Source organism: Drosophila serrata, unplaced genomic scaffold, assembly GCF_035046125.1.
Source record: "Drosophila serrata isolate PLE 108 unplaced genomic scaffold, ASM3504612v1 contig_276, whole genome shotgun sequence".
Taxonomy (NCBI): domain Eukaryota; kingdom Metazoa; phylum Arthropoda; class Insecta; order Diptera; family Drosophilidae; genus Drosophila; species Drosophila serrata.
Genome location: NW_028257174.1, coordinates 8,767,355 through 8,795,318, shown reverse-complemented (window position 1 = coordinate 8,795,318; position 27,964 = coordinate 8,767,355). Strand labels below are relative to the sequence as shown.

General features: G+C 49.3%; 4 protein-coding genes, 1 long non-coding RNA gene and 9 pseudogenes across 23 annotated transcripts in view; 1 reads left to right on the top strand and 13 right to left on the bottom strand.

Moving 5' to 3' along the window:
* Positions 1 to 27,964, top strand: part of Ca-alpha1T (Ca[2+]-channel protein alpha[[1]] subunit T) — a 132,532-nt gene that overhangs the window by 50,717 nt on the left and 53,851 nt on the right. The gene's annotated exons all lie outside the window — the stretch shown is intronic.
* LOC147643325 (uncharacterized) lies at positions 3,203 to 4,418 on the bottom strand. The gene is made up of 2 exons (XR_015272416.1): positions 3,738 to 4,418; positions 3,203 to 3,558 (listed from the first exon to the last, which is right to left on the bottom strand). It is a non-coding gene; the product is annotated as an uncharacterized LOC147643325 (long non-coding RNA).
* LOC147643324 (disheveled-associated activator of morphogenesis 2-like) lies at positions 7,249 to 8,654 on the bottom strand (annotated as a pseudogene). Its single transcript, XR_015272414.1, has 4 exons — positions 8,525 to 8,654; positions 8,317 to 8,469; positions 8,088 to 8,251; positions 7,249 to 8,024 (listed from the first exon to the last, which is right to left on the bottom strand). The product of XR_015272414.1 is annotated as a disheveled-associated activator of morphogenesis 2-like (transcript).
* Positions 9,160 to 10,594, bottom strand: LOC110176773 (disheveled-associated activator of morphogenesis 2-like). Of its 2 annotated transcripts, none has more exons than XM_086836188.1 (5): positions 10,465 to 10,594; positions 10,257 to 10,409; positions 10,028 to 10,191; positions 9,600 to 9,964; positions 9,160 to 9,343 (listed from the first exon to the last, which is right to left on the bottom strand). In XM_086836188.1, exon 4 carries the CDS (start codon positions 9,860 to 9,862, stop codon positions 9,647 to 9,649), a length of 216 nt encoding a protein of 71 aa, XP_086692314.1. In that variant the 5' UTR covers positions 9,863 to 9,964; positions 10,028 to 10,191; positions 10,257 to 10,409; positions 10,465 to 10,594; the 3' UTR covers positions 9,160 to 9,343; positions 9,600 to 9,646. Both variants share the same exon structure in this region, with proteins under 2 accessions (XP_086692314.1, XP_086692316.1).
* On the bottom strand, positions 10,740 to 14,409 carry LOC110176769 (disheveled-associated activator of morphogenesis 1-like; annotated as a pseudogene). Its single transcript, XR_015272415.1, has 12 exons — positions 14,282 to 14,409; positions 14,074 to 14,226; positions 13,845 to 14,008; positions 13,417 to 13,781; positions 12,812 to 13,161; positions 12,540 to 12,746; positions 12,328 to 12,472; positions 12,135 to 12,287; positions 11,906 to 12,069; positions 11,477 to 11,842; positions 10,934 to 11,219; positions 10,740 to 10,868 (listed from the first exon to the last, which is right to left on the bottom strand). The product of XR_015272415.1 is annotated as a disheveled-associated activator of morphogenesis 1-like (transcript).
* On the bottom strand, positions 13,464 to 14,939 carry LOC110176760 (disheveled-associated activator of morphogenesis 1-like; annotated as a pseudogene).
* Positions 15,219 to 16,288, bottom strand: LOC147643323 (disheveled-associated activator of morphogenesis 2-like). Its single transcript, XM_086836187.1, has 4 exons — positions 16,158 to 16,288; positions 15,952 to 16,104; positions 15,723 to 15,886; positions 15,219 to 15,659 (listed from the first exon to the last, which is right to left on the bottom strand). The coding sequence occupies exon 4, from the start codon at positions 15,555 to 15,557 to the stop codon at positions 15,285 to 15,287; it is 273 nt and encodes a 90-aa protein (XP_086692313.1). The 5' UTR covers positions 15,558 to 15,659; positions 15,723 to 15,886; positions 15,952 to 16,104; positions 16,158 to 16,288; the 3' UTR covers positions 15,219 to 15,284.
* On the bottom strand, positions 16,855 to 18,922 carry LOC110176770 (disheveled-associated activator of morphogenesis 2-like; annotated as a pseudogene).
* On the bottom strand, positions 19,047 to 20,040 carry LOC147643322 (disheveled-associated activator of morphogenesis 2-like; annotated as a pseudogene).
* LOC147643321 (disheveled-associated activator of morphogenesis 1-like) lies at positions 20,098 to 20,739 on the bottom strand (annotated as a pseudogene).
* On the bottom strand, positions 20,755 to 22,616 carry LOC110181998 (disheveled-associated activator of morphogenesis 1-like; annotated as a pseudogene).
* LOC110182080 (disheveled-associated activator of morphogenesis 2-like) lies at positions 22,696 to 24,174 on the bottom strand. 2 transcript variants are annotated; one of them, XM_086835230.1, is made up of 5 exons: positions 24,045 to 24,174; positions 23,839 to 23,991; positions 23,610 to 23,773; positions 23,182 to 23,547; positions 22,698 to 22,925 (listed from the first exon to the last, which is right to left on the bottom strand). In XM_086835230.1, exons 4-5 carry the CDS (start codon positions 23,443 to 23,445, stop codon positions 22,824 to 22,826), a joined length of 366 nt encoding a protein of 121 aa, XP_086691356.1. In that variant the 5' UTR covers positions 23,446 to 23,547; positions 23,610 to 23,773; positions 23,839 to 23,991; positions 24,045 to 24,174; the 3' UTR covers positions 22,698 to 22,823. The 2 variants fall into 2 exon arrangements, with proteins under 2 accessions (XP_086691357.1, XP_086691356.1); XM_086835231.1 differs by lacking the exons at positions 23,610 to 23,773; positions 23,839 to 23,991; positions 24,045 to 24,174 and having other exon boundaries at positions 22,696 to 22,925; positions 23,182 to 23,599.
* On the bottom strand, positions 24,602 to 26,842 carry LOC147643320 (disheveled-associated activator of morphogenesis 2-like; annotated as a pseudogene).
* Positions 26,838 to 27,890, bottom strand: LOC110182083 (disheveled-associated activator of morphogenesis 2-like; annotated as a pseudogene).

The following is a 27,964-nucleotide window of genomic DNA, read 5'->3' as shown; positions in this document are numbered from 1 at the left end:
TTCTGACTGAGAAAGTTCCCTTTCTGAAAGAGAACAAATTGTCAGCACTGGTCCTTATGCTAATGTCGGCGACTTTGCCCGACAGGCGCTGCCTCATAAAGCAGGCGGTGAGCATAAATCTTCCGCTGGAGGAAGGACTTCTTGCCTGTGAGTTTGTGAGAAAAAGCAAAAAAAAAAGGAAAAAAGGGATCTCTGCACGCGGGCGACATCGAGGCGCTGCCTCTCTGATTTATTTGACAACGTGTACAACGCTGCGTATGCTTATTTTCGGGTCCCCTTCCGCCACCGAGACAGCTATCAATGACAGCGGCTTGATTTTGCATTTAAAAGTGAATTATATATCCGCAGATTCTCCGACAGTCGCAAAGGCAAACAAACAAACAAAAAATAAGAGAAACCGAAACGGAGTGTGTGTGTGCAAATATCTTGCCACATAAGCGGCAATTTATTTGCATATTTCCATGGAACAGACAGGCCAAAGAGTGAGTTGTCCCGGTTGTTGTTTACATTAACCCTCCGGGTTCAAAAAAAGGAAAAGCACTAGCATAACTACATATAAGTAAACAACAAATTGGTTGGCAGAAGTGACAAAAAACGTAGCTGAAAAATACAGATACAGATGCATATACAGAAATAGATACAGATACACCGCAGCATAAGTTCTTATTAATGGGGTTTTGAGGCTAAAGAAATGTTCAACAAGAATATAAAACACAAACAAATGTTTACAAATAAAAGTAGAATATATCTATACATTTTCTTAACTTATTCAACACATTTTAAAGTCCTTAATACTATATATAAATCACATGATAAAATAGAACCAAAAACTGTATACTCTTTGACGCATTTCCATGATACTATTGTTTTGTTTTGTAATTAAAAACATGCAAACCTGCACTTGACCAATAAAGTTGGTTTACAAATTTTGTTAAAATTATTATGGAAATAATAATAGTGCATTGAAAAATCCAATTTTCTCGCATTTTCTCTCTGGAAAGTCGCTTTTGGCGATAAGTATCTACAATTTGCGTCCGCTTACAACATAAAATTCATGTTGTACCGCCTGACCCATTTCAAATTGTTATCGCGTTAATATCTGACATGTTTGAATGTCACATTGATCCCGTTATATGGCGGCACACACACTACACCACACACACACTCTGCTAAAGTAGAAAGGAGGGTCTAACTCAGGGGAGTGAGAGACTGCTTGTGTTTTTCCAGTGCCTTTGACTAATATCAACACCAAAGTCGCGCTGTTTGTGTTTAATTATGTATATCTGTGTATGCCCACACACACACACACTAAGGGATATACATTCCAGCACACACACACAAATACACAGAAAAAAAACAGAGTATTTTATAATATTAATTAAAGAATAATAAGTCTTATAACGAGATATACATGTATTACCAAAAACCTTACAAAAAAAAAAACAATTATAAAACAAGAAAGGAAACTTAATTCTGGTTTATATACCATTCTATTGCAATTGATTAGATAATAACAGATATTTTTATATAATAAATTTTTCGCCAAATCAAAGCCATAACTAAGCCAAAACGCGCTTATTTCAAATCGGAAAGCTTTCCTATGTTAGTTTTTGTTAGGTTAATTAATCTGCAAACTCAATTTAAAATTAAAAAAAAGTTCAATATTTTGTAATTTTTCGAAAATTTTAACGATGTAACCCCTTATAAAATTTTAAAAATTTTTTAAAAATGTAATTTTTGCCGGGCACAGCCAGATCAATTTGCCTGTTGATGCTGATCAAGAATATATAATTATAATCTCCTTAAACGGTGTAAAAATGATAAACGAAACTATATTCCAGTTACAAAATAATTAACTGAACGTAGCACTAGTTTTAGATATTTAAAGTAAAGATTATTCGGGGTCTGACGGACAATCGAGCGTATACTTGATAGTCGATGTTGGTTGAGTCAATATTACGTATACGTAATTTTATATTGATATTGGGTTTCAAAGTTTAAAAAATACATAGCTCAGCCAAAAATGAATTAATTTCAATTCGGAAAGCTGTATTGTGTTAGTTTTTGTTAGGTTAATAAATTGGCATACTAAAAAAAATTACAATTTTTGTCGATTTTTGAAAAATTTGACGATGAAATTTGATTATGAAATTTTGGAAAAAATTACAACATTTTTTTTTCTCCGAACATGGCCAGATTGATTCAGCTGTTGATGTTGATCAAAAATATACATGATTTATAGGGTCGGAAATGACTCCTTCATTGTGTTGCATGCTTCTGACTGAAATTATAATACCCTGCAAGTATAAAAGTATAAAAAGTTAATATTCGTTTAGTCTTGGAAATCCTATTATAACCATTTTTTCTTAACGTGCATACATATCTCTGTCTATATATATATGTGAGTGTTTACACGGGTGCCATGTGCTTTGGTACAAGGCGCTTACATTTTGGCAGCTACTATGTACATATAGTTGCTCCTGTCTCCTTAAGCTTGTTCAACATTTTCCAAATAATATCGAAACTTTGGTATTGTCACGTGCTTAACTGTGTGCAGGCGTGTGTGTGTGAGTGCGAGATGAAGTGAAAGGGAGGAGGGGGGGAGCGGCTCGTGTTTGCTATTATTTGCCTTTGGCGCTGACTTCCGTTTCCGGTTGATAAACAAATGGCGCCAGCCAACGATTAATTATTTTGATTTCTTGTCTAAGGTCCACCTATAAATAATAGTAACAATAACAGCAGCAGCACAGGACACGTGTCCTTTGCCAAATCATAAATAAGCTTACTGACAAAGTGGTAAAGATTGATGAGATATATGTATATTAGTAACACTGATTAGGCGGGTATTTGTTGGTTGTTTGGTTTATTTTCTATTCAAAGTCGTATTGCGTTTTCTCCATTATTTATTTATTTCTTATTTAATCTTTCTTAAATAACAATGCATCTTTTAGGTTGAAACGATCGGCAGAAGGCGAATCGGTAGAACACAGTGCTTGCGAAGAAAAACAACAATAACAACAATAATTTTATGTTTATCCAATTTTAATTTATGTCTTTATACATTACTTTAATGTCAAAATTTGAATTTGAATTTAAAAAGTCTAGAAGTACCCGCCGAACATGGTCTCGAAATCAGTTAACCGAAAGATTTGAATTTAAATATTCGATCAGTTGCCGCCAAGTAGGTAAAAAGTAGTGAAACATGAGTTGGTCACACTGCAAAAAGCTTGTGTGTTTGCATATGTTTATACCTGTCATTAGTTACGCACATTGCACCCGAATCAGAATAATTTCAGGTTTTATTAATTTAAAAAAACTCGCTTATTATTGACATAAATAATGTAAGCATTAAACAGGGAGGCGGCGACAGCGGCAAACTGAAAATCGGTGGAAATGCTATAGCTGCATGTCATCAGCCGATCGTCACAGTGGCACATAGCTGCACGTCATCAGCTTAACGTCGCCGCTGCACATGGCTGCACGTCATTAGCGGAGTGTCGCTGCTCCACATGGCTCCATGTCAGTTGATCGTCGCTGTTGTACATGGCTGCAAGCAATCTGCGGAAAGTCAAGGCGGTCACACTTAGAAAAGGTAGTGAAAAATGAGTTGGTTACACTGCAAAAAGCTTGTGTTAATGGGTATGTGTGCATTTCCGCTTGTGTTTATCACGCACATTGCACCCGAATCGGAATAATTGTAGGTGCTATTATTTAAAGAATCACCCTTAACTACTCACATAAATAATGTAAGCATTGAGCAGCGAACCGGCGACGGCGGCCAACTGAAAATCGGTGGAATTGCAATCAGCTTTATTAATAATTTGCCAAACATGATGTTCGGTGATGAGATCACCATGGTTTCAGCTAGCAACACGTCATCAGCCGATCGTCACAGCGGCACATAGCTGCACGCCATCACCTAAACGTCACAGTGGCACATAGCTGCACGTCATTAGCTGAGTGTCGCTGCTGCACATGGCTCCATGTCAGTTGATCGTCGCTGTTGTACATGGCTGCAAGCAATCTGCGGAAAGTCAAAGCGGCCACACTTCGATCTGAAAGTAGCGAAAAATGAGTTGGTTACAGTACAAAAAGTTCCTGTCATAGGGTTGACAAAGTAGCTATTTTCTAGCTGAAAGCTTTAAGCTTTGAGCTTTAAGCTCTGCTACAATATAGCTAAACAGACATCTCTAATTTGCACCTCTTGCACTAAAATTAATCAGCTTTCTGCTGATTCTGTTCGCCTGGTATTTCAGGTCGAGAATTAAATGGACTCGGACCGATTTTTGACGGAATCGAAGACTTGGTTTTTGCCTACAACAACAACAGTAATGAAACAGACCAAATTGAATGATGGGTTTTTTCTGCAACAACAATAAACAACGCTTTTACGACCATTTTAAATTAAAACAACATCAAAAATGGACTATATTAAATGTTTATTTCACGTTTTTGAGTGGTTTACATTTATTCGCTGATAAGCAGCTTCTGCTACCCTTTGCCGTTCGCCCTCTTTGTTGACCGCCTCACGTTTTCGGCATTCTTCTTGATCAGGCTTTCCCACTGGGCAATGAGGCCTCGCGATGTGCCTCCATGTGCGTCAGATCACAGAGCTGGCCCATCGCTGGCTCCATTGGCTGTGTAGGCGGCTGCATTCCGGCTGCGATTGCCATCGGGCTTGTGTACGATCTCCGGTTCGTTGCATTGCGCAGTTTTTCAGGTCCATAGCAGTGCTCCACCTCAGAGTCCTTATCGTCAACCTCGTCCGCATCGGCCTCGTCTGTGCTGAGCTGGCTGGAAACGAAAAAACGTAAGATAAGAGGGATTCTTGAAAGCCTTGACGTGTACTCACAGCTTTTCCAGTAAAACCTTCAGTGTGTTCTGCCTGTTAATCTTGCGCAGGCGCTCCAGGGCTTGAGGTCCTGCAGCTCCTGCTGGATCTTCTGCTCGACGCACCGGGCCGCTCTCTGGGTCCCGCTCGATGGCTGCCGGTAATAGGGTGACCGTGGTAATGCCCGTTGGCGAGTTTGTGATGTTGCCCAATGGCGAGACGTGCGGCAGCGGAATATTGGGTGTCACCAGCTTGCCATGGGAGGCCATAAACCGCTGCATCACGCCCTTGGTAGGGCAGGCCGGTCAGCTGCGGCATGGAAATGGTCCTGGTGATGAGCTTCTGCTGCGGCGGCTCCGGTGTCACGTTGTAGCAGTTGGTCCAATGTAACGCTGCTTCTGGCGGGTGACCACGGTCAGCTTGCGCGGCTGCTGCTTGTCCTGGAGGTTGTTGTTGCTCTGCGAGGAGGCCGAGGTGCCAGAGTCATACGAATGCTGGCTCTCCTCCTAAGCGCTGTTCACGCTAGAGGCCAGCGAGGGTGTGGGATAGCTCATCAATGGGCAGCAGGAGCGAAGTGGTCTGCACTGCCGCCGGCTGGGCTTTGACGAGCACGCCCTGGTCATGATCCAGCTCATCCTGATCCTGTGGCTGCTCCTGAGTGCATTCACCATAACCAAAAAACGTAGGATGTCAAAGCTGCACGTGGTTGTCTGACAGCAGTTGATCGAAGCTGCTCCACATGGTTCCATGCAAAAAGTCAAAGCTGCACTTGGTTGTAGTGAAAAATTAGCTGTTTACACTGCAAAAAGTTGTAAAAAAGATTATATATATACATACATGACGATTCTGGGGCAGGCTGCTTAGCTGCGAAGTGGAAATGGTCCTGGTGATGAGCTTCTGCCGCGGCGTCTCCGGTGCCACGTTGTAGATGTTGGTCCAATGTAACGCTGCTCCTGGCGGGAGACCACGGTCAGCTTGACCGAGTGCTGCTGCAGCTGCTTGTCCTGGAGGTTGTTGTTGCTCTGCGAGGAGGCCGAGATGCCAGAGTCAGCAGAATGCGGGTCTTGTTGGCGCTGTTCGCGCTAGTGGCCAGCGAGGGGGTGTTGGTTAGGTCATCAATGGGCAGCAGAAGTAAAGTGGGCGGCACTGCCGCCAGTCGGGCTGTGGCCAGCACGCCCTGGACATGATCCAGCTCATCCTGATCCTGTGGCTGCTCCTTAGTGCATTCACCATAACCAAAAAACGTAGAATGTCAAAGCTGCACATGGTTCCATGCCAGCAATCGATAGTCAAAGCTGCGTTTGGTTGGATGCCAGCAATCGATAGTCAATGCTGCATATCGTCACTGATCGTCTCTGTTGCACATGGCTGCAGGCAACCAGCTGAAAGTAAAAGCGGTCACACTTTGATGTAAAAGTAGCGAAACATTAGTTGGTCACACTGCAACAAGGCTTGTGATATTGGATATGGTTCCACCTTTTTTAAAAGTAGTGATGGCCGCCTCAATAACCGTCCCGTTTTCCCGATTCTTCTTGATCAGGCTTTGCCACTGGGCAAAGAGGCCCTCCTTGGGCGTCGGATCACAGATCTGGGCCAGCGATATGGCCGGACGCATCCCATTAATGCTGCCATTGCTGGCTCCATTGGATATGTAGGCGGCTGCATTCAGGCTGCGATTGCCAGCGGGCTTGTGTACGATCTCCGGTTCGTTGCTGTTGATATCCGAATGAAAATTCAATGAGAATCGAACTCCTTTAAGTAGGTTATCTAACACTTGCCCATTTCTATCCAACTCCTGGGTGGACTTGGCATTGCGCTGTTTTTCGGGGCCATAGCAGTGCTCCACCTCAGAGTCCCAATCGTCAACCCAGTCCGCATCGGCCTCGTCTGTGCTGAGCTGGCTGGAAACGAAAAAACGTAAGATGATAAGAGGGATTCTTGAAAGCCTTGACGTGTACTCACATCTTTTCCAGCAAAACCTTCAGTGTGTTCTGCCTGTTAATCTTGCGCAGGCGCTCCAGGGCTTGAGGTCCTGCAGCTCCTGCTGGATCTTCTGCTCGACGCAACGGGCCGCCCTCTGGGTCCCGCTCGGTGGCTGCCGGTAATAGGGTGACCGTGGTAATGCCCGTTGGCGAGTTTCCGTGCTCCAGATTGCTCCCAGAGCTGGTGATGATGCCCAATGACGAGACGGGCGGCAGGGGACTATTGGGTGTCACCTGCAGGTGATGGGGTGACCGTGGTAATGCCCGTTGGTGAGTTGCCGTTCTCCAGGAAGGCCAAATCCGCGCGCGTGTGCAGCTTGAGGGTGTTGTTGCTGCTGACTTCCATTTTGACTGCTCCCTGAGCTGCTGATGTTGCCCAAGGGCACCACCGAAGGCAAACTGACGCTTCAGGGGCTGGTCGCTGCTCCTGGCGGGTGACCACAGTCAACTTAAGCGGCGGCTGCTGCACTGCCGCCGACCGGGCTGTGACCAGCTCGCCCTGGTCATGATCCAGCTCAACCAGATCCTGTGGCTGCTCATAAGTGCATTCACCGTAACCTAAAGCGTAGGATGTCAAAGCTGCACGTGGTTCCATGCCAGCAATCGATAGTCAAAGCTGCGAATGTTTGCATGCCAGCAATCGATAGTCAATGCTGCACATGGCTCAATGTCAGCGGATCGTCAATGCTGCACATGCCTCAATGTCAACTTATCGTCAATGCAGCACATGGCTCCATGTAAGCTGATCATCAATGCTGCACATGGCTCCATGTCAGCTGATCATCAATGCTGCACATGGCTCCATGTCAGCTGATCGTCGACCTTATTATTATTATGAACATACAAAACCATATCCTCGCCGAACAGGCGCACGGCGTCATCGAAGCCGGTCTTCATGTCCTGGAACTTGTCTCCAGCTCCGCAAAGCGGACCGATGCCAAAGCGTAGAACTCCCGCATGACGGGCAAAGTTCGGTGGAACTCGATGTCGCGTGCCACATCCGCCAGGCCGGTGCGCAGCATCTAGATATCCTTGTCCATCTCGCCCAGCGACACCTTGGAAACCTCACGGGCACACGGAATATGATCCTCCAGCTTTAGTGGATCCATGAATTTACTCTCGATTACCTGGACGAGATACTGCAGCAGGGTGGTGCCCTTGGCGGCACTGGACTTGGTGTGGGTTACGCGCCCTGCGGTTCATGTAGTTGCCTGTGGTTATTAAAAATGCACTTAAATAGTGAAAATAAATGAAAAAGTGAATGGATAGATTACCCATAGCCAGAATCAGCTCAAGGAGCTTACGCAGACGTCGGGAACTAGCCACTACGCGGTACGCCTCTATTACACTGGCGATGCGGTGTATAAGATCGTTGACCGTCGGCATAAAGCGCTTCCTGCAGTGGAGACTCTTCAGCCTTTACTCGTAGTGGGGAATCCTGCCAGGACAAAAGAACAAATAGTTTAGTGACTGCCAAATCTCTTCGATGCCCTTCAAACCCACTTTGATATTTCGTAAAGGAAGCGATCGGCACGGGCCAGTGACTCAATATCCTCTTTATGCTCATCCAACAGTGCATGTTCCTCCATTGCGGGCGTAAGCTGCTCCAAGATGTCGGGTGTCAGCTGCTCGTTGCTGTCCATCGAGAAAATGGCCCTAGAAGAGAAGAGATTAGTATTTGGAACCAGGACGTGACTAAAGCAGCTCCTACTCGCTCATCTTCAGCTTGCTGAGCAGGACGGTGCAGTTCTGGGCCGGCGTCAATCAATCACTGAGATCACCTTCTGCTTGGCTGGCTTGCCGCCAGTTGCCCGAAGATCCTCATCGGAGCTACCGGTGGCCTGTGGAAATAGAAGAGAGCATTAAATAAAGGAAGATCTTTCAGTGGAATCTCCCCTAGACACTCACCGATACCCCATTCTTTTGATAAGCCGACAAGAGCTTGTTTATCGACTCCAAATCTCATGTTATACAGCTTGCTCTCGTCAAGCTCGCTCCCGGCGGTGCCCTGGAGCTTGGCATCCGGCAGCTTGGACCATTTGATGCTCTTTAATGGATTCGTGGGCACACGTGGCCCGTTATCCTTTGGCAGCTCCACCTTGGGTGGCACAGGATCTGCAGGCAAAGGATAGAAATTAATTTATGTGGCGCTCCTTGACTTGACTTAACTCTGTACTCACCCATTTCTGGCGTCATCCAAGGTGGCGAAGGCGGTGCACCCGGCGGTGGTGGTGGCATCATGGCCGGCGCCATTTTGGTGGTGGCGGCGGTATGGCCGGCGCCATTTTGGTGGTGGCGGCGGTATGGCCGGCGCCATTTTGGTGGTGGCGGCGGTATGGCCGGCGCCATTTTGGTGGTGGCGGCGGTATGGCCATGACCATGGCCGAGGGCGGCGGCGGCGGTGGCTACACAGCTCCATTGCAGCCAGTCAGACCGGCCACCTTCTGGGCATCGGGTATGCTGCCCTCGGTGACCAGATGCTCGAGACGGGCCAGCTTCTGCTGCTCAATAAGCAAGCGATGATACCGATCTACAAAAAGTTGTGAAAAATAACTGTCACTTTTCGCTAATAGTAAAAAAAGCACAAAAAAGTTCTGAAAAACAACAATAATTTTTCGATATTAAAGTAGTGAACATAAGCTGGTCACACTACAAAAAAGTTATGAAAAACGACACTAATTTTTCGATATTAAATTAGTGAACCTTAGCTGGTCACACCTCCATGCTGCATATGGCGGCTCCATGTCAGCTGATCGTCGACATTATTATTATTATTATTAACATACCGAACCATCGTCGCCGAACAGACGCACGGCGTGATCGAAGCGGGTCTTCATGTCCTGGAACTTGTCTCCAGCTCCGCAAAGCGGACCGATGCCAAAGCGTAGAACTCCCGCATGACGGGCAAAGTTCGGTGGAACTCGATGTCGCGTGCCACATCCGCCAGGCCGGTGCGCAGCATCTGGATATCCTTGTCCATCTCGCCCAGCGACACCTTGGAAACCTCACGGGCACACGGAATATGATCCTCCAGCTTTAGTGGATCCATGAATTTACTCTCGATTACCTGGACGAGATACTGCAGCAGGGTGGTGCCCTTGGCGGCACTGGACTTGGTGTGGGTTACGCGCCCTGCGGTTCATGTAGTTGCCTGTGGTTATTAAAAATGCACTTAAATAGTGAAAATAAATGAAAAAGTGAATGGATAGATTACCCATAGCCAGAATCAGCTCAAGGAGCTTACGCAGACGTCGGGAACTAGCCACTACGCGGTACGCCTCTATTACACTGGCGATGCGGTGTATAAGATCGTTGACCGTCGGCATAAAGCGCTTCCTGCAGTGGAGACTCTTCAGCCTTTACTCGTAGTGGGGAATCCTGCCAGGACAAAAGAACAAATAGTTTAGTGACTGCCAAATCTCTTCGATGCCCTTCAAACCCACTTTGATATTTCGTAAAGGAAGCGATCGGCACGGGCCAGTGACTCAATATCCTCTTTATGCTCATCCAACAGTGCATGTTCCTCCATTGCGGGCGTAAGCTGCTCCAAGATGTCGGGTGTCAGCTGCTCGTTGCTGTCCATCGAGAAAATGGCCCTAGAAGAGAAGAGATTAGTATTTGGAACCAGGACGTGACTAAAGCAGCTCCTACTCGCTCATCTTCAGCTTGCTGAGCAGGACGGTGCAGTTCTGGGCCGGCGTCAATCAATCACTGAGATCACCTTCTGCTTGGCTGGCTTGCCGCCAGTTGCCCGAAGATCCTCATCGGAGCTACCGGTGGCCTGTGGAAATAGAAGAGAGCATTAAATAAAGGAAGATCTTTCAGTGGAATCTCCCCTAGACACTCACCGATACCCCATTCTTTTGATAAGCCGACAAGAGCTTGTTTATCGACTCCAAATCTCATGTTATACAGCTTGCTCTCGTCAAGCTCGCTCCCGGCGGTGCCCTGGAGCTTGGCATCCGGCAGCTTGGACCATTTGATGCTCTTTAATGGATTCGTGGGCACACGTGGCCCGTTATCCTTTGGCAGCTCCACCTTGGGTGGCACAGGATCTGCAGGCAAAGGATAGAAATTAATTTATGTGGCGCTCCTTGACTTGACTTAACTCTGTACTCACCCATTTCTGGCGTCATCCAAGGTGGCGAAGGCGGTGCACCCGGCGGTGGTGGTGGCATCATGGCCGGCGCCATTTTGGTGGTGGCGGCGGTATGGCCGGCGCCATTTTGGTGGTGGCGGCGGTATGGCCATGACCATGGCCGAGGGCGGCGGCGGCGGTGGCTACACAGCTCCATTGCAGCCAGTCAGACCGGCCACCTTCTGGGCATCGGGTATGCTGCCCTCGGTGACCAGATGCTCGAGACGGGCCAGCTTCTGCTGCTCAATAAGCAAGCGATGATACCGATCTACAAAAAGTTGTGAAAAATAACTGTCACTTTTCGCTAATAGTAAAAAAAAGCACAAAAAAGTTCTGAAAAACAACACTAATTTTTCGATATTAAAGTAGTGAACATAAGCTGGTCACACTACAAAAAAGTTATGAAAAACGACACTAATTTTTCGATATTAAATTAGTGAACCTTAGCTGGTCACACCTCCATGCTGCATATGGCGGCTCCATGTCAGCTGATCGTCGACATTATTATTATTATTATTAACATACCGAACCATCGTCGCCGAACAGACGCACGGCGTGATCGAAGCGGGTCTTCATGTCCTGGAACTTGTCCTCCAGCTCCGCAAAGTGGACCGATGCCGAGGCGTGGAACTCCCGCATGAAGGGCAAAGTTCGATGGAACTCGATTTCGCGTGCCACATCCGCCAGGCCGGTGCGCAGCATCTGGATATCCTTGTCCATCTCGCCCAGCGACACCTTGGAAGCCTCACGGGCATGCGGAATATGATCCTCCAGTTCCAGTGGATCCATGAATTTACTCTCGATTACCTGGACGAGATACTGCAGCAGGGTGGTGCCCTTGGTGGCACTGGACTTGGTGTGGGTTACGCGCCCTGCGGTTCATGTAGTTGCCTGTGGTTATTAAAAATGCACTTAAATAGTGAAAATAAATGAAAAAGTGAATGGATAGATTACCCATAGCCAGAATCAGCTCAAGGAGCTTACGCAGACGTCGGGAACTAGCCACTACGCGGTACGCCTCTATTACACTGGCGATGCGGTGTATAAGATCGTTGACCGTCGGCATAAAGCGCTTCCTGCAGTGGAGACTCTTCAGCCTTTACTCGTAGTGGGGAATCCTGCCAGGACAAAAGAACAAATAGTTTAGTGACTGCCAAATCTCTTCGATGCCCTTCAAACCCACTTTGATATTTCGTAAAGGAAGCGATCGGCACGGGCCAGTGACTCAATATCCTCTTTATGCTCATCCAACAGTGCATGTTCCTCCATTGCGGGCGTAAGCTGCTCCAAGATGTCGGGTGTCAGCTGCTCGTTGCTGTCCATCGAGAAAATGGCCCTAGAAGAGAAGAGATTAGTATTTGGAACCAGGACGTGACTAAAGCAGCTCCTACTCGCTCATCTTCAGCTTGCTGAGCAGGACGGTGCAGTTCTGGGCCGGCGTCAATCAATCACTGAGATCACCTTCTGCTTGGCTGGCTTGCCGCCAGTTGCCCGAAGATCCTCATCGGAGCTACCGGTGGCCTGTGGAAATAGAAGAGAGCATTAAATAAAGGAAGATCTTTCAGTGGAATCTCCCCTAGACACTCACCGATACCCCATTCTTTTGATAAGCCGACAAGAGCTTGTTTATCGACTCCAAATCTCATGTTATACAGCTTGCTCTCGTCAAGCTCGCTCCCGGCGGTGCCCTGGAGCTTGGCATCCGGCAGCTTGGACCATTTGATGCTCTTTAATGGATTCGTGGGCACACGTGGCCCGTTATCCTTTGGCAGCTCCACCTTGGGTGGCACAGGATCTGCAGGCAAAGGATAGAAATTAATTTATGTGGCGCTCCTTGACTTGACTTAACTCTGTACTCACCCATTTCTGGCGTCATCCAAGGTGGCGAAGGCGGTGCACCCGGCGGTGGTGGTGGCATCATGGCCGGCGCCATTTTGGTGGTGGCGGCGGTATGGCCGGCGCCATTTTGGTGGTGGCGGCGGTATGGCCGGCGCCATTTTGGTGGTGGCGGCGGTATGGCCGGCGCCATTTTGGTGGTGGCGGCGGTATGGCCATGACCATGGCCGAGGGCGGCGGCGGCGGTGGCTACACAGCTCCATTGCAGCCAGTCAGACCGGCCACCTTCTGGGCATCGGGTATGCTGCCCTCGGTGACCAGATGCTCGAGACGGGCCAGCTTCTGCTGCTCAATAAGCAAGCGATGATACCGATCTACAAAAAGTTGTGAAAAATAACTGTCACTTTTCGCTAATAGTAAAAAAAGCACAAAAAGTTCTGAAAAACAACAATAATTTTTCGATATTAAAGTAGTGAACATAAGCTGGTCACACTACAAAAAAGTTATGAAAAACGACACTAATTTTTCGATATTAAATTAGTGAACCTTAGCTGGTCACACCTCCATGCTGCATATGGCGGCTCCATGTCAGCTGATCGTCGACATTATTATTATTATTATTAACATACCGAACCATCGTCGCCGAACAGACGCACGGCGTGATCGAAGCGGGTCTTCATGTCCTGGAACTTGTCTCCAGCTCCGCAAAGCGGACCGATGCCAAAGCGTAGAACTCCCGCATGACGGGCAAAGTTCGGTGGAACTCGATGTCGCGTGCCACATCCGCCAGGCCGGTGCGCAGCATCTGGATATCCTTGTCCATCTCGCCCAGCGACACCTTGGAAACCTCACGGGCACACGGAATATGATCCTCCAGCTTTAGTGGATCCATGAATTTACTCTCGATTACCTGGACGAGATACTGCAGCAGGGTGGTGCCCTTGGCGGCACTGGACTTGGTGTGGGTTACGCGCCCTGCGGTTAATGTAGTTGCCTGTGGTTATTAAAAATGCACTTAAATAGTGAAAATAAATGAAAAAGTGAATGGATAGATTACCCATAGCCAGAATCAGCTCAAGGAGCTTACGCAGACGTCGGGAACTAGCCACTACGCGGTACGCCTCTATTACACTGGCGATGCGGTGTATAAGATCGTTGACCGTCGGCATAAAGCGCTTCCTGCAGTGGAGACTCTTCAGCCTTTACTCGTAGTGGGGAATCCTGCCAGGACAAAAGAACAAATAGTTTAGTGACTGCCAAATCTCTTCGATGCCCTTCAAACCCACTTTGATATTTCGTAAAGGAAGCGATCGGCACGGGCCAGTGACTCAATATCCTCTTTATGCTCATCCAACAGTGCATGTTCCTCCATTGCGGGCGTAAGCTGCTCCAAGATGTCGGGTGTCAGCTGCTCGTTGCTGTCCATCGAGAAAATGGCCCTAGAAGAGAAGAGATTAGTATTTGGAACCAGGACGTGACTAAAGCAGCTCCTACTCGCTCATCTTCAGCTTGCTGAGCAGGACGGTGCAGTTCTGGGCCGGCGTCAATCAATCACTGAGATCACCTTCTGCTTGGCTGGCTTGCCGCCAGTTGCCCGAAGATCCTCATCGGAGCTACCGGTGGCCTGTGGAAATAGAAGAGAGCATTAAATAAAGGAAGATCTTTCAGTGGAATCTCCCCTAGACACTCACCGATACCCCATTCTTTTGATAAGCCGACAAGAGCTTGTTTATCGACTCCAAATCTCATGTTATACAGCTTGCTCTCGTCAAGCTCGCTCCCGGCGGTGCCCTGGAGCTTGGCATCCGGCAGCTTGGACCATTTGATGCTCTTTAATGGATTCGTGGGCACACGTGGCCCGTTATCCTTTGGCAGCTCCACCTTGGGTGGCACAGGATCTGCAGGCAAAGGATAGAAATTAATTTATGTGGCGCTCCTTGACTTGACTTAACTCTGTACTCACCCATTTCTGGCGTCATCCAAGGTGGCGAAGGCGGTGCACCCGGCGGTGGTGGTGGCATCATGGCCGGCGCCATTTTGGTGGTGGCGGCGGTATGGCCGGCGCCATTTTGGTGGTGGCGGCGGTATGGCCATGACCATGGCCGAGGGCGGCGGCGGCGGTGGCTACACAGCTCCATTGCAGCCAGTCAGACCGGCCACCTTCTGGGCATCGGGTATGCTGCCCTCGGTGACCAGATGCTCGAGACGGGCCAGCTTCTGCTGCTCAATAAGCAAGCGATGATACCGATCTACAAAAAGTTGTGAAAAATAACTGTCACTTTTCGCTAATAGTAAAAAAAAGCACAAAAAAGTTCTGAAAAACAACACTAATTTTTCGATATTAAAGTAGTGAACATAAGCTGGTCACACTACAAAAAAGTTATGAAAAACGACACTAATTTTTCGATATTAAATTAGTGAACCTTAGCTGGTCACACCTCCATGCTGCATATGGCGGCTCCATGTCAGCTGATCGTCGACATTATTATTATTATTATTAACATACCGAACCATCGTCGCCGAACAGACGCACGGCGTGATCGAAGCGGGTCTTCATGTCCTGGAACTTGTCCTCCAGCTCCGCAAAGTGGACCGATGCCGAGGCGTGGAACTCCCGCATGAAGGGCAAAGTTCGATGGAACTCGATTTCGCGTGCCACATCCGCCAGGCCGGTGCGCAGCATCTGGATATCCTTGTCCATCTCGCCCAGCGACACCTTGGAAGCCTCACGGGCATGCGGAATATGATCCTCCAGTTCCAGTGGATCCATGAATTTACTCTCGATTACCTGGACGAGATACTGCAGCAGGGTGGTGCCCTTGGTGGCACTGGACTTGGTGTGGGTTACGCGCCCTGCGGTTCATGTAGTTGCCTGTGGTTATTAAAAATGCACTTAAATAGTGAAAATAAATGAAAAAGTGAATGGATAGATTACCCATAGCCAGAATCAGCTCAAGGAGCTTACGCAGACGTCGGGAACTAGCCACTACGCGGTACGCCTCTATTACACTGGCGATGCGGTGTATAAGATCGTTGACCGTCGGCATAAAGCGCTTCCTGCAGTGGAGACTCTTCAGCCTTTACTCGTAGTGGGGAATCCTGCCAGGACAAAAGAACAAATAGTTTAGTGACTGCCAAATCTCTTCGATGCCCTTCAAACCCACTTTGATATTTCGTAAAGGAAGCGATCGGCACGGGCCAGTGACTCAATATCCTCTTTATGCTCATCCAACAGTGCATGTTCCTCCATTGCGGGCGTAAGCTGCTCCAAGATGTCGGGTGTCAGCTGCTCGTTGCTGTCCGTCGAGAAAATGGCCCTAGAAGAGAAGATTAGTATTTGGAACCAGGACGTGACTAAAGCAGCTCCTACTCGCTCATCTTCAGCTTGCTGAGCAGGACGGTGCAGTTCTGGGCCGGCGTCAATCAATCACTGAGATCACCTTCTGCTTGGCTGGCTTGCCGCCAGTTGCCCGAAGATCCTCATCGGAGCTACCGGTGGCCTGTGGAAATAGAAGAGAGCATTAAATAAAGGAAGGTCTTTCAGTGGAATCTCCCCTAGACACTCAGCGATACCCCATTCTTTTGATAAGCCGACAAGAGCTTGTTTATCGACTCCAAATCTCATGTTATACAGCTTGCTCTCGTCAAGCTCGCTCCCGGCGGTGCCCTGGAGCTTGGCATCCGGCAGCTTGGACCATTTGATGCTCTTTAATGGATTCGTGGGCACACGTGGCCCGTTATCCTTTGGCAGCTCCACCTTGGGTGGCACAGGATCTGCAGGCAAAGGATAGAAATTAATTTATGTGGCGCTCCTTGACTTGACTTAACTCTGTACTCACCCATTTCTGGCGTCATCCAAGGTGGCGAAGGCGGTGCACCCGGCGGTGGTGGTGGCATCATGGCCGGCGCCATTTTGGTGGTGGCGGCGGTATGGCCGGCGCCATTTTGGTGGTGGCGGCGGTATGGCCGGCGCCATTTTGGTGGTGGCGGCGGTATGGCCGGCGCCATTTTGGTGGTGGCGGCGGTATGGCCGGCGCCATTTTGGTGGTGGCGGCGGTATGGCCGGCGCCATTTTGGTGGTGGCGGCGGTATGGCCATGACCATGGCCGAGGGCGGCGGCGGCGGTGGCTACACAGCTCCATTGCAGCCAGTCAGACCGGCCACCTTCTGGGCATCGGGTATGCTGCCCTCGGTGACCAGATGCTCGAGACGGGCCAGCTTCTGCTGCTCAATAAGCAAGCGATGATACCGATCTACAAAAAGTTGTGAAAAATAACTGTCACTTTTCGCTAATAGTAAAAAAAGCACAAAAAAGTTCTGAAAAACAACACTAATTTTTCGATATTAAAGTAGTGAACATAAGCTGGTCACACTACAAAAAAGTTATGAAAAACGACACTAATTTTTCGATATTAAATTAGTGAACCTTAGCTGGTCACACCTCCATGCTGCATATGGCGGCTCCATGTCAGCTGATCGTCGACATTATTATTATTATTATTAACATACCGAACCATCGTCGCCGAACAGACGCACGGCGTGATCGAAGCGGGTCTTCATGTCCTGGAACTTGTCCTCCAGCTCCGCAAAGTGGACCGATGCCGAGGCGTGGAACTCCCGCATGAAGGGCAAAGTTCGATGGAACTCGATTTCGCGTGCCACATCCGCCAGGCCGGTGCGCAGCATCTGGATATCCTTGTCCATCTCGCCCAGCGACACCTTGGAAGCCTCACGGGCATGCGGAATATGATCCTCCAGTTCCAGTGGATCCATGAATTTACTCTCGATTACCTGGACGAGATACTGCAGCAGGGTGGTGCCCTTGGTGGCACTGGACTTGGTGTGGGTTACGCGCCCTGCGGTTCATGTAGTTGCCTGTGGTTATTAAAAATGCACTTAAATAGTGAAAATAAATGAAAAAGTGAATGGATAGATTACCCATAGCCAGAATCAGCTCAAGGAGCTTACGCAGACGTCGGGAACTAGCCACTACGCGGTACGCCTCTATTACACTGGCGATGCGGTGTATAAGATCGTTGACCGTCGGCATAAAGCGCTTCCTGCAGTGGAGACTTCAGCCTTTACTCGTAGTGGGGAATCCTGCCAGGACAAAAGAACAAATAGTTTAGTGACTGCCAAATCTCTTCGATGCCCTTCAAACCCACTTTGATATTTCGTAAAGGAAGCGATCGGCACGGGCCAGTGACTCAATATCCTCTTTATGCTCATCCAACAGTGCATGTTCCTCCATTGCGGGCGTAAGCTGCTCCAAGATGTCGGGTGTCAGCTGCTCGTTGCTGTCCGTCGAGAAAATGGCCCTAGAAGAGAAGAGATTAGTATTTGGAACCAGGACGTGACTAAAGCAGCTCCTACTCGCTCATCTTCAGCTTGCTGAGCAGGACGGTGCAGTTCTGGGCCGGCGTCAATCAATCACTGAGATCACCTTCTGCTTGGCTGGCTTGCCGCCAGTTGCCCGAAGATCCTCATCGGAGCTACCGGTGGCCTGTGGAAATAGAAGAGAGCATTAAATAAAGGAAGATCTTTCAGTGGAATCTCCCCTAGACACTCACCGATACCCCATTCTTTTGATAAGCCGACAAGAGCTTGTTTATCGACTCCAAATCTCATGTTATACAGCTTGCTCTCGTCAAGCTCGCTCCCGGCGGTGCCCTGGAGCTTGGCATCCGGCAGCTTGGACCATTTGATGCTCTTTAATGGATTCGTGGGCACACGTGGCCCGTTATCCTTTGGCAGCTCCACCTTGGGTGGCACAGGATCTGCAGGCAAAGGATAGAAATTAATTTATGTGGCGCTCCTTGACTTGACTTAACTCTGTACTCACCCATTTCTGGCGTCATCCAAGGTGGCGAAGGCGGTGCACCCGGCGGTGGTGGTGGCATCATGGCCGGCGCCATTTTGGTGGTGGCGGCGGTATGGCCGGCGCCATTTTGGTGGTGGCGGCGGTATGGCCGGCGCCATTTTGGTGGTGGCGGCGGTATGGCCGGCGCCATTTTGGTGGTGGCGGCGGTATGGCCATGAACATGGCCGAGGGCGGCGGCGGCGGTGGCCACACAGCTCCATTGCAGCCAGTCAGACCGGCCACCTTCTGGGCATCGGGTATGCTGCCCTCGGTGACCAGATGCTCGAGACGGACCAGCTTCTGCTGCTCAATAAGCAAGCGATGATACCGATCTACAAAAAGTTGTGAAAAATAACTGTCACTTTTCGCTAATAGTAAAAAAAGCACAAAAAAGTTCTGAAAAACAACACTAATTTTTCGATATTAAAGTAGTGAACATAAGCTGGTCACACTACAAAAAAGTTATGAAAAACGACACTAATTTTTCGATATTAAATTAGTGAACCTTAGCTGGTCACACCTCCATGCTGCATATGGCGGCTCCATGTCAGCTGATCGTCGACATTATTATTATTATTATTAACATACCGAACCATCGTCGCCGAACAGACGCACGGCGTGATCGAAGCGGGTCTTCATGTCCTGGAACTTGTCCTCCAGCTCCGCAAAGTGGACCGATGCCGAGGCGTGGAACTCCCGCATGAAGGGCAAAGTTCGATGGAACTCGATTTCGCGTGCCACATCCGCCAGGCCGGTGCGCAGCATCTGGATATCCTTGTCCATCTCGCCCAGCGACACCTTGGAAGCCTCACGGGCATGCGGAATATGATCCTCCAGTTCCAGTGGATCCATGAATTTACTCTCGATTACCTGGACGAGATACTGCAGCAGGGTGGTGCCCTTGGTGGCACTGGACTTGGTGTGGGTTACGCGCCCTGCGGTTCATGTAGTTGCCTGTGGTTATTAAAAATGCACTTAAATAGTGAAAATAAATGAAAAAGTGAATGGATAGATTACCCATAGCCAGAATCAGCTCAAGGAGCTTACGCAGACGTCGGGAACTAGCCACTACGCGGTACGCCTCTATTACACTGGCGATGCGGTGTATAAGATCGTTGACCGTCGGCATAAAGCGCTTCCTGCAGTGGAGACTCTTCAGCCTTTACTCGTAGTGGGGAATCCTGCCAGGACAAAAGAACAAATAGTTTAGTGACTGCCAAATCTCTTCGATGCCCTTCAAACCCACTTTGATATTTCGTAAAGGAAGCGATCGGCACGGGCCAGTGACTCAATATCCTCTTTATGCTCATCCAACAGTGCATGTTCCTCCATTGCGGGCGTAAGCTGCTCCAAGATGTCGGGTGTCAGCTGCTCGTTGCTGTCCATCGAGAAAATGGCCCTAGAAGAGAAGAGATTAGTATTTGGAACCAGGACGTGACTAAAGCAGCTCCTACTCGCTCATCTTCAACTTGCTGAGCAGGACGGTGCAGTTCTGGGCCGGCGTCAATCAATCACTGAGATCACCTTCTGCTTGGCTGGCTTGCCGCCAGTTGCCCGAAGATCCTCATCGGAGCTACCGGTGGCCTGTGGAAATAGAAGAGAGCATTAAATAAAGGAAGATCTTTCAGTGGAATCTCCCCTAGACACTCACCGATACCCCATTCTTTTGATAAGCCGACAAGAGCTTGTTTATCGACTCCAAATCTCATGTTATACAGCTTGCTCTCGTCAAGCTCGCTCCCGGCGGTGCCCTGGAGCTTGGCATCCGGCAGCTTGGACCATTTGATGCTCTTTAATGGATTCGTGGGCACACGTGGCCCGTTATCCTTTGGCAGCTCCACCTTGGGTGGCACAGGATCTGCAGGCAAAGGATAGAAATTAATTTATGTGGCGCTCCTTGACTTGACTTAACTCTGTACTCACCCATTTCTGGCGTCATCCAAGGTGGCGAAGGCGGTGCACCCGGCGGTGGTGGTGGCATCATGGCCGGCGCCATTTTGGTGGTGGCGGCGGTATGGCCGGCGCCATTTTGGTGGTGGCGGCGGTATGGCCGGCGCCATTTTGGTGGTGGCGGCGGTATGGCCGGCGCCATTTTGGTGGTGGCGGCGGTATGGCCGGCGCCATTTTGGTGGTGGCGGCGGTATGGCCATGAACATGGCCGAGGGCGGCGGCGGCGGTGGCCACACAGCTCCATTGCAGCCAGTCAGACCGGCCACCTTCTGGGCATCGGGTATGCTGCCCTCGGTGACCAGATGCTCGAGACGGACCAGCTTCTGCTGCTCAATAAGCAAGCGATGATACCGATCTACAAAAAGTTGTGAAAAATAACTGTCACTTTTCGCTAATAGTAAAAAAAGCACAAAAAAGTTCTGAAAAACAACACTAATTTTTCGATATTAAAGTAGTGAACATAAGCTGGTCACACTACAAAAAAGTTATGAAAAACGACACTAATTTTTCGATATTAAATTAGTGAACCTTAGCTGGTCACACCTCCATGCTGCATATGGCGGCTCCATGTCAGCTGATCGTCGACATTATTATTATTATTATTAACATACCGAACCATCGTCGCCGAACAGACGCACGGCGTGATCGAAGCGGGTCTTCATGTCCTGGAACTTGTCCTCCAGCTCCGCAAAGTGGACCGATGCCGAGGCGTGGAACTCCCGCATGAAGGGCAAAGTTCGATGGAACTCGATTTCGCGTGCCACATCCGCCAGGCCGGTGCGCAGCATCTGGATATCCTTGTCCATCTCGCCCAGCGACACCTTGGAAGCCTCACGGGCATGCGGAATATGATCCTCCAGTTCCAGTGGATCCATGAATTTACTCTCGATTACCTGGACGAGATACTGCAGCAGGGTGGTGCCCTTGGTGGCACTGGACTTGGTGTGGGTTACGCGCCCTGCGGTTCATGTAGTTGCCTGTGGTTATTAAAAATGCACTTAAATAGTGAAAATAAATGAAAAAGTGAATGGATAGATTACCCATAGCCAGAATCAGCTCAAGGAGCTTACGCAGACGTCGGGAACTAGCCACTACGCGGTACGCCTCTATTACACTGGCGATGCGGTGTATAAGATCGTTGACCGTCGGCATAAAGCGCTTCCTGCAGTGGAGACTCTTCAGCCTTTACTCGTAGTGGGGAATCCTGCCAGGACAAAAGAACAAATAGTTTAGTGACTGCCAAATCTCTTCGATGCCCTTCAAACCCACTTTGATATTTCGTAAAGGAAGCGATCGGCACGGGCCAGTGACTCAATATCCTCTTTATGCTCATCCAACAGTGCATGTTCCTCCATTGCGGGCGTAAGCTGCTCCAAGATGTCGGGTGTCAGCTGCTCGTTGCTGTCCATCGAGAAAATGGCCCTAGAAGAGAAGAGATTAGTATTTGGAACCAGGACGTGACTAAAGCAGCTCCTACTCGCTCATCTTCAACTTGCTGAGCAGGACGGTGCAGTTCTGGGCCGGCGTCAATCAATCACTGAGATCACCTTCTGCTTGGCTGGCTTGCCGCCAGTTGCCCGAAGATCCTCATCGGAGCTACCGGTGGCCTGTGGAAATAGAAGAGAGCATTAAATAAAGGAAGATCTTTCAGTGGAATCTCCCCTAGACACTCACCGATACCCCATTCTTTTGATAAGCCGACAAGAGCTTGTTTATCGACTCCAAATCTCATGTTATACAGCTTGCTCTCGTCAAGCTCGCTCCCGGCGGTGCCCTGGAGCTTGGCATCCGGCAGCTTGGACCATTTGATGCTCTTTAATGGATTCGTGGGCACACGTGGCCCGTTATCCTTTGGCAGCTCCACCTTGGGTGGCACAGGATCTGCAGGCAAAGGATAGAAATTAATTTATGTGGCGCTCCTTGACTTGACTTAACTCTGTACTCACCCATTTCTGGCGTCATCCAAGGTGCCGAAGGCGGTGCACCCGGCGGTGGTGGTGGCATCATGGCCGGCGCCATTTTGGTGGTGGCGGCGGTATGGCCGGCGCCATTTTGGTGGTGGCGGCGGTATGGCCGGCGCCATTTTGGTGGTGGCGGCGGTATGGCCGGCGCCATTTTGGTGGTGGCGGCGGTATGGCCGGCGCCATTTTGGTGGTGGCGGCGGTATGGCCATGAACATGGCCGAGGGCGGCGGCGGCGGTGGCCACACAGCTCCATTGCAGCCAGTCAGACCGGCCACCTTCTGGGCATCGGGTATGCTGCCCTCGGTGACCAGATGCTCGAGACGGACCAGCTTCTGCTGCTCAATAAGCAAGCGATGATACCGATCTACAAAAAGTTGTGAAAAATAACTGTCACTTTTCGCTAATAGTAAAAAAAGCACAAAAAAGTTCTGAAAAACAACACTAATTTTTCGATATTAAAGTAGTGAACATAAGCTGGTCACACTACAAAAAAGTTATGAAAAACGACACTAATTTTTCGATATTAAATTAGTGAACCTTAGCTGGTCACACCTCCATGCTGCATATGGCGGCTCCATGTCAGCTGATCGTCGACATTATTATTATTATTATTAACATACCGAACCATCGTCGCCGAACAGACGCACGGCGTGATCGAAGCGGGTCTTCATGTCCTGGAACTTGTCCTCCAGCTCCGCAAAGTGGACCGATGCCGAGGCGTGGAACTCCCGCATGAAGGGCAAAGTTCGATGGAACTCGATTTCGCGTGCCACATCCGCCAGGCCGGTGCGCAGCATCTGGATATCCTTGTCCATCTCGCCCAGCGACACCTTGGAAGCCTCACGGGCATGCGGAATATGATCCTCCAGTTCCAGTGGATCCATGAATTTACTCACGATTACCTGGACGAGATGCTGCAGCAGGGTGGTGCCCTTGGCGGCACTGGACTTGGTGTGGGTCACGCGCCCTGCGGTTCATGTAGTTGCCTGTGGTTATTAAAAATGCACTTAAATAGTGAAAATAAATGAAAAAGTGAATGGATAATTACCCATAGCCAGAATCAGCTCAAGGAGCTTACGCAGACGTCGGGAACTAGCCACTACGCGGTACGCCTCTATTACACTGGCGATGCGGTGTATAAGATCGTTAACCGTCGGCATAAAGCGCTTCCTGCAGTGGAGACTCTTCAGCCTTTACTCGTAGTGGGGAATCCTGCCAGGACAAAAGAACAAATAGTTTAGTGACTGCCAAATCTCTTCGATGCCCTTCAAACCCACTTTGATATTTCGTAAAGGAAGCGATCGGCACGGGCCAGTGACTCAATATCCTCTTTATGCTCATCCAACAGTGCATGTTCCTCCATTGCGGGCGTAAGCTGCTCCAAGATGTCGGGTGTCAGCTGCTCGTTGCTGTCCGTCGAGAAAATGGCCCTAGAAGAGAAGATTAGTATTTGGAACCAGGACGTGACTAAAGCAGCTCCTACTCGCTCATCTTCAGCTTGCTGAGCAGGACGGTGCAGTTCTGGGCCGGCGTCAATCAATCACTGAGATCACCTTCTGCTTGGCTGGCTTGCCGCCAGTTGCCCGAAGATCCTCATCGGAGCTACCGGTGGCCTGTGGAAATAGAAGAGAGCATTAAATAAAGGAAGGTCTTTCAGTGGAATCTCCCCTAGACACTCACCGATACCCCATTCTTTTGATAAGCCGACAAGAGCTTGTTTATCGACTCCAAATCTCATGTTATACAGCTTGCTCTCGTCAAGCTCGCTCCCGGCGGTGCCCTGGAGCTTGGCATCCGGCAGCTTGGACCATTTGATGCTCTTTAATGGATTCGTGGGCACACGTGGCCCGTTATCCTTTGGCAGCTCCACCTTGGGTGGCACAGGATCTGCAGGCAAAGGATAGAAATTAATTTATGTGGCGCTCCTTGACTTGACTTAACTCTGTACTCACCCATTTCTGGCGTCATCCAAGGTGGCGAAGGCGGTGCACCCGGCGGTGGTGGTGGCATCATGGCCGGCGCCATTTTGGTGGTGGCGGCGGTATGGCCGGCGCCATTTTGGTGGTGGCGGCGGTATGGCCATGAACATGGCCGAGGGCGGCGGCGGCGGTGGCCACACAGCTCCATTGCAGCCAGTCAGACCGGCCACCTTCTGGGCATCGGGTATGCTGCCCTCGGTGACCAGATGCTCGAGACGGGCCAGCTTCTGCTGCTCAATAAGCAAGCGATGATACCGATCTACAAAAAGTTGTGAAAAATAACTGTCACTTTTCGCTAATAGTAAAAAAAGCACAAAAAAGTTCTGAAAAACAACACTAATTTTTCGATATTAAAGTAGTGAACATAAGCTGGTCACACTACAAAAAAGTTATGAAAAACGACACTAATTTTTCGATATTAAATTAGTGAACCTTAGCTGGTCACACCTCCATGCTGCATATGGCGGCTCCATGTCAGCTGATCGTCGACATTATTATTATTATTATTAACATACCGAACCATCGTCGCCGAACAGACGCACGGCGTGATCGAAGCGGGTCTTCATGTCCTGGAACTTGTCCTCCAGCTCCGCAAAGTGGACCGATGCCGAGGCGTGGAACTCCCGCATGAAGGGCAAAGTTCGATGGAACTCGATTTCGCGTGCCACATCCGCCAGGCCGGTGCGCAGCATCTGGATATCCTTGTCCATCTCGCCCAGCGACACCTTGGAAGCCTCACGGGCATGCGGAATATGATCCTCCAGTTCCAGTGGATCCATGAATTTACTCACGATTACCTGGACGAGATGCTGCAGCAGGGTGGTGCCCTTGGCGGCACTGGACTTGGTGTGGGTCACGCGCCCTGCGGTTCATGTAGTTGCCTGTGGTTATTAAAAATGCACTTAAATAGTGAAAATAAATGAAAAAGTGAATGGATAATTACCCATAGCCAGAATCAGCTCAAGGAGCTTACGCAGACGTCGGGAACTAGCCACTACGCGGTACGCCTCTATTACACTGGCGATGCGGTGTATAAGATCGTTAACCGTCGGCATAAAGCGCTTCCTGCAGTGGAGACTCTTCAGCCTTTACTCGTAGTGGGGAATCCTGCCAGGACAAAAGAACAAATAGTTTAGTGACTGCCAAATCTCTTCGATGCCCTTCAAACCCACTTTGATATTTCGTAAAGGAAGCGATCGGCACGGGCCAGTGACTCAATATCCTCTTTATGCTCATCCAACAGTGCATGTTCCTCCATTGCGGGCGTAAGCTGCTCCAAGATGTCGGGTGTCAGCTGCTCGTTGCTGTCCGTCGAGAAAATGGCCCTAGAAGAGAAGATTAGTATTTGGAACCAGGACGTGACTAAAGCAGCTCCTACTCGCTCATCTTCAGCTTGCTGAGCAGGACGGTGCAGTTCTGGGCCGGCGTCAATCAATCACTGAGATCACCTTCTGCTTGGCTGGCTTGCCGCCAGTTGCCCGAAGATCCTCATCGGAGCTACCGGTGGCCTGTGGAAATAGAAGAGAGCATTAAATAAAGGAAGGTCTTTCAGTGGAATCTCCCCTAGACACTCACCGATACCCCATTCTTTTGATAAGCCGACAAGAGCTTGTTTATCGACTCCAAATCTCATGTTATACAGCTTGCTCTCGTCAAGCTCGCTCCCGGCGGTGCCCTGGAGCTTGGCATCCGGCAGCTTGGACCATTTGATGCTCTTTAATGGATTCGTGGGCACACGTGGCCCGTTATCCTTTGGCAGCTCCACCTTGGGTGGCACAGGATCTGCAGGCAAAGGATAGAAATTAATTTATGTGGCGCTCCTTGACTTGACTTAACTCTGTACTCACCCATTTCTGGCGTCATCCAAGGTGGCGAAGGCGGTGCACCCGGCGGTGGTGGTGGCATCATGGCCGGCGCCATTTTGGTGGTGGCGGCGGTATGGCCATGAACATGGCCGAGGGCGGCGGCGGCGGTGGCCACACAGCTCCATTGCAGCCAGTCAGACCGGCCACCTTCTGGGCATCGGGTATGCTGCCCTCGGTGACCAGATGCTCGAGACGGGCCAGCTTCTGCTGCTCAATAAGCAAGCGATGATACCGATCTACAAAAAGTTGTGAAAAATAACTGTCACTTTTCGCTAATAGTAAAAAAAGCACAAAAAAGTTCTGAAAAACAACACTAATTTTTCGATATTAAAGTAGTGAACATAAGCTGGTCACACTACAAAAAAGTTATGAAAAACGACACTAATTTTTCGATATTAAATTAGTGAACCTTAGCTGGTCACACCTCCATGCTGCATATGGCGGCTCCATGTCAGCTGATCGTCGACATTATTATTATTATTATTAACATACCGAACCATCGTCGCCGAACAGACGCACGGCGTGATCGAAGCGGGTCTTCATGTCCTGGAACTTGTCCTCCAGCTCCGCAAAGTGGACCGATGCCGAGGCGTGGAACTCCCGCATGAAGGGCAAAGTTCGATGGAACTCGATTTCGCGTGCCACATCCGCCAGGCCGGTGCGCAGCATCTGGATATCCTTGTCCATCTCGCCCAGCGACACCTTGGAAGCCTCACGGGCATGCGGAATATGATCCTCCAGTTCCAGTGGATCCATGAATTTACTCACGATTACCTGGACGAGATGCTGCAGCAGGGTGGTGCCCTTGGCGGCACTGGACTTGGTGTGGGTCACGCGCCCTGCGGTTCATGTAGTTGCCTGTGGTTATTAAAAATGCACTTAAATAGTGAAAATAAATGAAAAAGTGAATGGATAATTACCCATAGCCAGAATCAGCTCAAGGAGCTTACGCAGACGTCGGGAACTAGCCACTACGCGGTACGCCTCTATTACACTGGCGATGCGGTGTATAAGATCGTTAACCGTCGGCATAAAGCGCTTCCTGCAGTGGAGACTCTTCAGCCTTTACTCGTAGTGGGGAATCCTGCCAGGACAAAAGAACAAATAGTTTAGTGACTGCCAAATCTCTTCGATGCCCTTCAAACCCACTTTGATATTTCGTAAAGGAAGCGATCGGCACGGGCCAGTGACTCAATATCCTCTTTATGCTCATCCAACAGTGCATGTTCCTCCATTGCGGGCGTAAGCTGCTCCAAGATGTCGGGTGTCAGCTGCTCGTTGCTGTCCGTCGAGAAAATGGCCCTAGAAGAGAAGATTAGTATTTGGAACCAGGACGTGACTAAAGCAGCTCCTACTCGCTCATCTTCAGCTTGCTGAGCAGGACGGTGCAGTTCTGGGCCGGCGTCAATCAATCACTGAGATCACCTTCTGCTTGGCTGGCTTGCCGCCAGTTGCCCGAAGATCCTCATCGGAGCTACCGGTGGCCTGTGGAAATAGAAGAGAGCATTAAATAAAGGAAGGTCTTTCAGTGGAATCTCCCCTAGACACTCACCGATACC